This window comes from Musca autumnalis, unplaced genomic scaffold (genome assembly GCF_047663935.1).
Source record: "Musca autumnalis isolate F117 unplaced genomic scaffold, ASM4766393v1 scaffold_5, whole genome shotgun sequence".
NCBI classification, from domain to species: Eukaryota; Metazoa; Arthropoda; class Insecta; order Diptera; family Muscidae; genus Musca; species Musca autumnalis.
The window spans coordinates 186,953,512-186,964,035 of NW_027412088.1; the positions used below are offsets into that span (position 1 = coordinate 186,953,512).

Genomic DNA, 10,524 nt, shown 5'->3' on the forward strand with positions numbered 1-10,524 from the left:
AACGCAAAACTTTAATCAAACGTTGTATCTGTTTTCAGCTAAAGGTTAGCAAAGCTTTATGTCAATTTAAATTTTTTCATTCGAGTATGCCTAAAACTTCAAAACAATATAAACAAACTGTGTATGTGTGTGTGTGGTGTTTGAATAATATGCCAAACAATTTTAAAACAATCGAATTCAATGATTTTTAAAATTGTTTTTAGACCATTTGTATGGAAGAAATTGGTGAGATTTGCATTGAAACAATCAGTTTATCATATTCACAACTCGATTATGTGGAGAAAACTTAACTCTTCATTCATTTTTCGCGTTTTTTACAAAATGCTCAAAAAATGCATTGTAAACAAACCCAATTGTTGCTTTTATTTTGAAGTTTTAGGAATTCAAGAAAAACAAGGGTTCTATAGATTTTTTTCATTTAAATCTACCTCTTTACTTATACCATGATTTTTACTATTTTTTTTCGATAACATAAAGGAAAAAATGTTATCGGAGTAGAAAATAGTAGCTTCTTGCAGGTTCTGGAATAGAGCAAACCAGTAACAATTTGTACAAATTTTGTGTAAACGAACACACATCTATTTTACCATGCTTGTACTGATTAAACTGCATCAACTGATGTAAACGTTTTGCTGGGTATGGGCAGTTCACAACTTTTGCTACTTTTGCCACTTTTACCATTTTTAAAGCTAAAGGGACAGATCAATAATGTGTGCTGATCATGGCACAATAATACAGGTACAACGGCAAAAACAGCTGATTATCACATTAGTTGTCAAAATGCATTATTGTGAATAAAATTCCTTCCAGGGGTAAACAAGCAATTCACAGTAATGCGATATTTTGACGTTTGGTGTGGTAAATTGATCGATTATTGTTATCGATGTAAAGGGGTGAGTACATAAGCTGCCTTGCCTGCTTACCTTGCTTGCTTCTGATACATGGTAGAACAAATACAAGGTAAAGTTAATACTACAACAAATACAACTCGAACAACAACCAAAAAGGAATTTGTTTTTGTTTGTAACGTTACTGCCAGTTGTATTTGTAAACAAAACAAGGAAATGTCTATAAATTATTGGAATTTAAAAAACTAATAATTTTTCACATTTGGTTAAATATTTTGGAAAGCATGAATGAAAATTCGTTACATTTTCAATTTTTATGGTTCCACATCATTCCACTAAATGCATAAATTCTCGCAGAAAGTAGAATTCTTGCAGAAAAGTTTGGGGTCGCTGGAAATTCATAGAAAAAGGATAAGCTGTTTCAATGTTTTGTTTTAGAAATCAAAGAGGCACATGTTTATTAGGGCTTTATTTTTTTAAATTTTAACAAAATACCTCACATATTAACAAACGTTGTATCGCCTCTACAAGCGGTGATTTACTGCGCGGCTTATCGTTTGAACTTGGAGGAGGTGACATATCATTGATATGAAGAAGTCTTTCTGGGAAATGGTTTTTTCCGAATGATATTTTTTTTCTCAAAAAATATATGTCCCTAATGTACATCGAAATAGAAATGAATGTATAAAATGTCATATGAAATTTGACACTAACACTACAACCCAGTTCAGTCAGCTGGGTATTGCTGCTACCTTTTCTTGTTCTACCATGCTTCTGATAAAAGAATAAAAAAGAAAAGGGCAATCCAGTTCGAAATTTCCTCGGCCTTCTTTATTCTTTTATTTTTATTATGTCAAAAATGAAGCAGGAAAGCAAGGCAATCAGGCAGAGCATCTTATGTACGCAGGCCTTAACACCTTCTTATTCCGCCATGGCGCTGATCTTTCTTTGGTCTGTTCCAGAATTGCAAGAAACAATTTTTTTTCTGTTTTTCAGTATTCTGTAATGGAACAGAGTTATTGTTGTCAATAGAGGGCGCCATTTTAAAACGTGCCCGACGAAAAAAGTCGTTGGGATGAAGGAAAATCGACTTATCGTTTTTCTCCTCAATTGATAAATCCCTAATTTTTCTATTGTACGTATTGAATGAATTGAATTCGTGAAGAATTTTTTTTTTCGAAAGAAATTTTATTTTGATAATCAAAGTGCAAAAATTCCAACAGAAATATGAAATCAAGTGAACCACCTAATTCTAATTTGGAGATGGAAGAAGGAGAGATCGTGGACGAATTTGAGCTAATTTCCAGCGATGAAGAGGCTGGAATGAGAATGAGAATACGAGAATTGGAGGAAAAAAATGCTGAAATTGAATTCATATCACAAATTTCAAGAAGCTATGGTATGTAACACTTGCAAAGATAAGCGATCAAGGAACGTTTTTCCATTGTAATGTCGCCCCCCAACAATGACATTGACTTTTGTTCTTTCTTCTATACCCCCCACCCTACCCTCTATATACCCTACTACACACCGCGTTACAGATATAGAACGTGCAGCTAAGATTCCCACAGATGTCTCATCTATATCATCAACAGAATTTAAGACACCCAAGAAAAGGAAACGCCACAAAAATAAGGAACATAAGGGAAAGTGTCATCGCCATCATAGTAATAGTAGTGCCCATCATCGACATCACTCTACGCAAATTGTTAAGAAATCAACATCATCAAGGTCGAGAAAAACACGTTGTAAACGAAGAGAAAAACTTTTAAGGAAAAAACATGCTAAATATGCTTACAGAGATTATGGTGGTGATAGGCTTAAACTGGCACTGGATTCACCCGATTCTCTGGAGTCTGATTTTTCAACTAGCCTATCAGAGAGTGAAGGCTCCCTACGTTTTGATTCTGCAAATGAAGACTATAGAGATGATTATCATTATAGTGGAGATATTAGGGATACTTTGCGTTTAGCCGTCTCCAGACATAGGAAAAACTCCACACGCCAAAATAAACATAAAAACGGCTTAAAAGAGAAGCTAATGAGAAGAGATGAAGTATTTAGTGAACATGTACATCACCATCGGCTGGATGATAAGGGGATTAATCTAGTTGAGGAAGATGATGTGGAAGAAATTTGTCAAGCTCAAAATGAAAATATACACAATGTACCTGAAGATTCTTCCGATTCTATGGAGGAGAGAGAGTTGCGTTTGATTGCATTAAAATCAGCCGTCCTCAAGAAACACATGGAGCGCAAGAAACGCAATGCCGAGGCAGCATATTCTCCCACAGATTTTGATGAAATAATCATGCCGGAAGAAAAATTGGATGATATTGAGGTAATTGATTTGGAAGAGGATGAAGATTCACAAAATGCCTGTGCAACAGTTAGTCCCATTGCTTCACCACAATTGATGTTACTGGATGGCCAGGATGATAGTTCACAAATTGATTGTAAGCCTGTGGATATGGATATTGCCAATAGTGATAGCGAAGACGCCAATGATAATTGTTGGGGAGTTGTACCAATGCCTCAGTCTGTGGCATTTCCTAATTTTGCACAACATGACAACATCTATTCCTACGGTAATAGCGATTATTATATTAATGATTTCCCCTTAAATACCTCCGATCCTCCTCCGCCGCCGCCGGGAGTTGATGATTATGAAGATATTAAACCGCCGGTTCTTATATACAATGAAAAGTATCTCGATAGTGATGCCCAAGATATGGAATTGGAAAATGAATTTGAACCAATTGAATCATATCCTAGCCAAAACGAGAATATTGAACCAATTTCTGTGCAAGAAATAATAAAAAAGGAAAGCAACGAGGTAGATAGCTCTAGCAAGGCCAATGAAGAAGATCTTCAAGAGGAGGAAGAAGAAATGGCATTGAGAGCTTTGTTGTTGGCTAAATTTCAATCTCCGAAAAACCAAAAGAAAACTGCTTTAGTAGAAACCAACAAGAGCAAGAATGAAGATGTTAAGCCAGCGATTCCAAAGCCAACAGAAGCCATACTTAAGGAGGCGGTTAAACGACTGCAAATACATTCTCAAATTGAGTGTCGCCACGACACAAATTTGTATGAAGGTCAAATAAAGAGTGAGCGTGTTCGATCAAGACCTCAATCTTGCGAACCCCCCTTACAGAAGAGAAGTGATTTTGTCCATTTGTCACAGGATAATTCTAGAGATTCTGAATCTTTGGCCTTGGTCACATTGCAAAGGAAGGCAAAACAACTTAAGAGTAGTTGCGAAAGTAAGGAGAAGCCGAAACATCATGATGTAGCTAACAGGTCTCAGGATAATGACCTCAATGTTTTGGAAAAATCTGGATCCCGTTTTGCAAATAGCGAAGTTAGAGAACTGTCAAGTCAAAATTATGTCGATGAAAGAATCGAATACAATGGATATTATCCTTGGGAAAAATCTGCATCTAGGGAAACGGATTTTGATAATAGGAATCATTTTGAAGATAGGAATGAAATTATCAGTTCCCATAACAGTGAATTCGATCATGTACATTTGCGGGAAAAGGGAGAAAAGTCATCCTTTGCCAAACATAAGAGCCAAGGGGAAACAGTATTTGATCCAGAGCTACAAAACCAAGCATGTGTTGAGGAAAGAGCTACCGCTAAAGAAACATCCTGTAACAATGACCAAAAAGAACAAATTCCCCTAATGGACGAAGACATAAAAAGACGTTTGCAAAAACTTAAGGATGAAATTTTGTCGGCAACTAAAGCAAAATCTTTGGGAACCAGCCAAGATTGTAATGACCTTGATGTCATCCCCGCTCTTAATGAAAACGAACAAAAGGTTCCTGCAAAATCCAACCAAAAGAGTTCCGTACCCCAAGAGATAGACGAGCCTTGTATTCCAAAAGCCACTGTTAAATCCCAAGAACTTCCTTTGGCTATTGAAAAAACTATTACTGAAGATAGACCTACAAAACCTCCTCCTTCTTTAACTAATTTAATCCCAACCAACCAGAAAAATAAAGAGGCATCCAAAACTAATAGCGCTCTCAAAGAGAATAACGTTAATAGTGTAAATAAAAAACAAAATACTCCCAAGGGCTTGAAAGATGAGCAGCCTGCAATCAAAAAGGCCACTAAAACTACAACAAAATCGATAACTTCCACAAATGTCAAGGAAGTAAAATTAGACCCAACAAAAGCGATTGTCATCAGTCGTAGTGCGGGTCTTCCTAACACGGTTCCACAGATGACTGTTACAAGTACTGTAAAACCCACACCCCTGCCAACATACTCAGTTTTACGTACTACCAAAATAGTCAAACCCAATAAAGTCATAAATCGTAATGTGGATACCAAACGCAAAGTCATACTTATAAAATCTGAACAAAATTCTGTCCAGTCTCAAGCACCGCCCACAAAACAAATTAAGCTAGATACATCAACGAACATTCCTGCCAGTAAATCTGTAGATAATTCACGTTTGATCACCTCCATGGATCAGGTTAAACATATGTGTAATGTTGCTCAACTTGTTATAAGTGTCCAGAACTCATCGAATGAGTCCAGTGATGAAGAGTGGGCTAATTGTGATAGTTTATATAAGCCCTTAATTGATTATAATGATAACGCCAGCCCATTGAGTTTAAATATGGAAAGTCCATGTCTTACACCCATCAGATCCCAATCACCAATTGATATTGACCAACAAAGCAAAGGAGTCAATGAAGAATCAGCCAATAAACGTTCCCCAATTACCGTTAAAACATCACTGGGAAAGACATTGGCACCAAAGACTCCAAATATTGCTGTGACCAATAAGAAAGAAAAGGCTGAAACCAATTTAAAAACTCCAGTGGTAAGTAGTTCCACACCTTCTTACAGAATGATTCTCTCACTAAATTATTTCACAGGCTGTAAGGCATTTACCCCCAGCAGCCCAAGATGAATACCGTCAATTGGTTCATCGCATGAAACTCTTGGAAAACCAAAGAAACAAAAAAGAAACATCTTCCGCAAGTGAAAATAATTCAAATAACCCCAGCAACAGCCATGGTACTGCCATTGAAACAAAATTGGAAAAAGAAACCACCAAAGCACAAATGGTGGATAATAAATCAAGTCTGGTTAAAAAGGTTCTGTTGAGAAATGCCAGTAAGCCGACAACCACGCCGGCTGTTGTAAGTAATGAAAAATCATCAACTCCCAATGAATCCACATTACAGCATCATTCCAAGGCTCACAAAACTGATGTCTTACGTTCCTATGAGAATTTGTACGCCAAAATTGGGTAAGCCACTTTGAACAAGTTTTGGATTTGAAAGTATTTCAAATTTCTTCTATTTAGCTCCGGAATTGTTAACAACTTGGATAAATCCCTTAAATTGGTTGAAGAAGCCAAAAAAGCCAAAGTCAACAAATTGAAATTAGAAGAACGCATTAAACAACTTAAGGCCGAAATGGAATTGCTACAAAGCAAACACAAAGAAGAAGAACAAAAAATATCACGCATATATCCAACAATATGTAGCACAAATGAGGTCATAACTTCATTGAAACAAAAACGTAGCAAAGTTTTCAAGGCGGCCGTTGGTTTAGGAAAAACTCTCAAAGGCGAAGATTATAGGTAAGCGAGAAGTTTTTTTTCTTTCATAAGAAATAAGAAGGAGGAAGTGAAGTATTATGCTCTTCAAAGCGTATATCATTTGGTCATCTAATTGAAGAAAAACATGACTTCTTATACAAGAAGATAAGAACGAATACCGAAAGGTCTTTTTATAGAGTACCGGAAGGTCTTCTATGAGAACACCTTGTGATCTTATCAAAGAAATCGGGAAGATCTTATCTTGAAGAGCAGAAGGTGTTCTCTTAGAAGACCTTCCATTTTCTAATAGATAATCGAAAGGTCATGGAAGACCGGAAGGTCTTCTCATGCAAGATCAGAAGGTCTTATCATGGAAGATCAAAAGGTGTTTTCATAGAAAACCGGATGGTCTTTTTATAGAGTACCGGAAGGTTCTCTGGGAACACCTTGTGATCTTTCATGAGAAGACCGGATTGTCTTCTAATAGAAGACCAGAAGTGTAGAACTCATAAGAGCAGAAGAAGTTCTTATCCTAGAAGAGCGGAAGGTCTTCTTTTAGAAGAGCGGAAGGTCTTCTTTTAGAAGAGCGGAATGTCTTCTTTTAGAAGAGCGGAAGGTCTTCTTTTAGAAGAGCGGAAGGTCTTCTTTTAGAAGAGCGGAAGGTCTTCTTTTAGAAAAGCCTAAGGTCTTCTTTTAGAAGAGCGGAAGACCTTATTTCAGAATAGCGGAAGGCCTTCTTTCAGGAGAGCGGAAAGATCTTCTTTTAGAGAACCGGAAGGACTTGTTTTAGAAGAGCGGAAGATCTTCTCATAGAAGACCGGAAGGTCTTCTTATAGGAGACCAGAAAGTCTTCTTATAGGAGACCTCAAGGTCTTATTATAGGAGACCAGCAGGTGTTCTTATGGAATAGCGGAAGGTCTTCTTTTAGAAGAGCGGAAGGTCTTTTTTTAGAAGAGCGGAAGGTCTTTTTTTAGAAGAGCGGAAGGTCTTCTTTTAGAAGAGCGAAAGACCTTATTTCAGAATAGTGGAAGGTCTTCTTTCAGGAGAGCGGACGGGCTACTTTTAGAAGATCGGAAAGTCTTCTTATGGAAGAGCGGAAGGTCTTCTCATAGAAGAGCTGAAGGTCTTCTTCTCATAGAAGAGCTGAAGGTCTTCTTCTCATAGAAGAGCTGAAGGTCTTCTTCTCATAGAAGAGCTGAAGGTCTTCTTCTCATAGAAGAGCTGAAGGTCTTCTTCTCATAGAAGAGCTGAAGGTCTTCTTCTCATAGAAGAGCTGAAGGTCTTCTTCTCATAGAAGAGCTGAAGGTCTTCTTCTCATAGAATAGCTGAAGGTCTTCTTCTCATAGAATAGCTGAAGGTCTTCTTCTCATAGAATAGCTGAAGGTCTTCTTCTCATAGAATAGCTGAAGGTCTTCTTCTCATAGAATAGCTGAAGGTCTTCTTCTCATAGAATAGCTGAAGGTCTTCTTCTCATAGAATAGCTGAAGGTCTTCTTCTCATAGAAGAGCTGAAGGTCTTCTTCTCATAGAAGAGCTGAAGGTCTTCTTCTCATAGTAGAGCTGAAGGTCTTCTTCTCATAGAAGAGCTGAAGGTCTTCTTCTCATAGAAGAGCTGAAGGTCTTCTTCTCATAGAAGAGCTGAAGGTCTTCTTCTCATAGAAGAGCTGAAGGTCTTCTTCTCATAGAAGAGCTGAAGGTCTTCTTCTCATAGAAGAGCTGAAGGTCTTCTTCTCATAGAAGAGCTGAAGGTCTTCTTCTCATAGAAGAGCTGAAGGTCTTCTTCTCATAGAAGAGCTGAAGGTCTTCTTCTCATAGAAGAGCTGAAGGTCTTCTTCTCATAGAAGAGCTGAAGGTCTTCACATGGAAGTACACCGGAAGGTCTTCACATGGAAGTACACCGGAAGTTCTTTTTATTGAAGGCAACAAGGTCTTCTCATAGATGAGCTAAAGGTCTTCTCATAGATGAACTGAAGGTCTTCACTTCTCATAGAAGAACACCGAATGATCTTTTCCGGAAGGTCTTCTCATATATGAGCTGTGCTGCAGGGGTCTTCTCATAGAGGACCGGAAGGTCATTGAAAGTTTTCTTACCGTAATGTCTTCTTATAATAGAGCAGGCCTCTGCTCTACTATAAGAAGTCCTCTATGAGAAGACCTTCCGGCCTTTTATTTAAAGACCTCCCTGACTTCTATGAGATGACCTTCCGGTGTTCTTCTTTGAGAACATCTTCACTTCTATAAGACCACTTTAGGATCTTCTATGAGATGACCTTCCCTCTTTTAAGAAAATACCTTTCGGTGTTGTTATCACTTTAACCCAATCTTCCCATCTAAACCCAAGTCTAAGGCTTTTAAAAATGACTTATATTAATTATTCTTTTTGTCTCTTTTCCCCCATAGATTAAATAATGATTTAAAACAAAATATTATTAGCAAAACCAAACTCTTGGCTACTGAAATTAAAGTAGTCAATTCATTAAAGGCTGAGAACTTAAAGACATTAACCGAAGAAAATGGTGAATTAACTGAAAAGAAAGGAGCAGAAGAGCACGTTGAAGAATCCAAGACTGTAGATAAGGAAACAACATCCAATAATCCAAATCAAACAACAACAACAACATCACCTGCCATAAATGAAACTCCTCAAACCACCCATGAAGAAGTCACCACCACATCAGAAGCTTCTAAAGAAGAAACTGGCGGTACCACAGAAGTGCGTTTAAACAACAAGACAACAGTAACTTGCCTATATTTTACAATATTACCTATAAAAAGAACATAGACATGATGAAAGAAAGGCTTACTCTTAAAATATGTATCACAACCACAAAAAAAACACAAATTTCAATATTAACGCTTTCCTATTAACATTATTTGTTGAGTTAGTTTCAGGATAACGGCGATGATGATGATGTTCCTGGTGATGCGATGATGGCTAAGGGAGGACCGCCTAATATTATCTGTGATACAAATTCCAATACTGAATATGAAACCATTTGCAGTGATAAGCTGTTGAAAGAAAAGAAACCCAACGCCACCGAGGAAGAAGATGAAGCAAATTGTGATGCCGAAAAGGATACTGGAAAATCCCTGCTACCTTCCTATATTTCCCCCTTGGAACACATACGCTGTAGTAATGAAGGGTAAAATCATATCTTTCCATTTATTACTCAATAGTTTGTGGTACTTTTCTCTTGAATTTTTCCCCCATTTCACTTTCCAGTAGTACTTTGGATCCGAATGGCGTTATTTGTCCCTATGATCTCATGGGGAATTGTGAGGATGTTAATTGTAAATATGTACATATATCGCAACAACAGGATAACAAGAAGAAACAGGAGCAGCAACCGGAAGAAAACACAGCAAATTCCTCACCCATCTCCTGAATATGTTCCATAACATTGTGGCCAATGATTGCCGTGTCGGTGTTGGTGGTGAATTGTTTTTGGGTAAGTTCTTACAATAACCTTAAACACCTTTAGCCTCTAACTTGTAAGCATTTAACTGAAAAAAAAAGAATGAATACGAAGGCTTTCCTTATCCTGCCTTAACATACCTTCCATACCCCTGAATGAATATGAATTCAAAAAAAAAAAAAAGAGAATAATTATTACAATTCGTCGTTGCTATAAAATCAGTGTCTTTCCTGTTAACCTTCATGTTAGTTATCTTTATTTTTAACATTTATTGAATGAAATTATTTTACACCCAACCTTTTTTGTTATTTGTTGCTTTTATCGTTTTACTTTTTATAAAAAAAGAATAAAAAATTAGGTGCCATTTTTGAAACACAGAGAAAGTGTGAGATTTTTTATTATTATTATTATTTCATCCTTGTTGTACACATCAATCCTTCGCTCCCCTTCTTCACACATTTTTATTTAGCAGAAAGACACTTGATTTCTAAAAAAAATACCTAAAAAATTATTATTAAAATATATCTACAATGAATAATTTACTATTTTGTAATGTTATGTTAAGAAAAAATATTCCAAGTAAAAGAAATTATTCAAAAAAAAAAAGATAAATATTTTTGCTAAAAACAAAGATGAAATATAAATAAAAAATGCAAATTTGAATACTTATCAAAAAATAAACATTGTTTTATTGG

The 10,524-nt window shown here is 36.5% G+C and overlaps 1 protein-coding gene across 2 annotated transcripts; it reads left to right on the top strand.

Moving 5' to 3' along the window:
• Nucleotides 1–1,898: 1,898 nt before the first annotated feature.
• LOC141404795 (uncharacterized) lies at nt 1,899–10,510 on the top strand. Of its 2 annotated transcripts, none has more exons than XM_073988514.1 (7): nt 1,899–2,247; nt 2,390–5,688; nt 5,744–6,120; nt 6,178–6,456; nt 8,814–9,126; nt 9,300–9,556; nt 9,637–10,510. In XM_073988514.1, exons 1-7 carry the CDS (start codon nt 2,076–2,078, stop codon nt 9,797–9,799), a joined length of 4,860 nt encoding a protein of 1,619 aa, XP_073844615.1. In that variant the 5' UTR covers nt 1,899–2,075; the 3' UTR covers nt 9,800–10,510. The 2 variants fall into 2 exon arrangements, with proteins under 2 accessions (XP_073844615.1, XP_073844616.1); XM_073988515.1 differs by having other exon boundaries at nt 9,640–10,510.
• The last annotated feature ends 14 nt before the right edge of the window (nt 10,511–10,524 follow it).

Bases quoted from the DNA above. Each gene is read 5' to 3' on its own strand.
- LOC141404795 (XM_073988514.1), top strand. From the start codon at position 2,076: ATGAAATCAAGTGAACCACCTAATTCTAATTTGGAGATGGAAGAAGGA. The intron at 5,689-5,743 runs GTAAGTAGTTCC...ATTATTTCACAG, and splicing joins CCAATTTAAAAACTCCAGTG to GCTGTAAGGCATTTACCCCC. The intron at 9,127-9,299 runs GTGCGTTTAAAC...TTGTTGAGTTAG, and splicing joins AAACTGGCGGTACCACAGAA to TTTCAGGATAACGGCGATGA.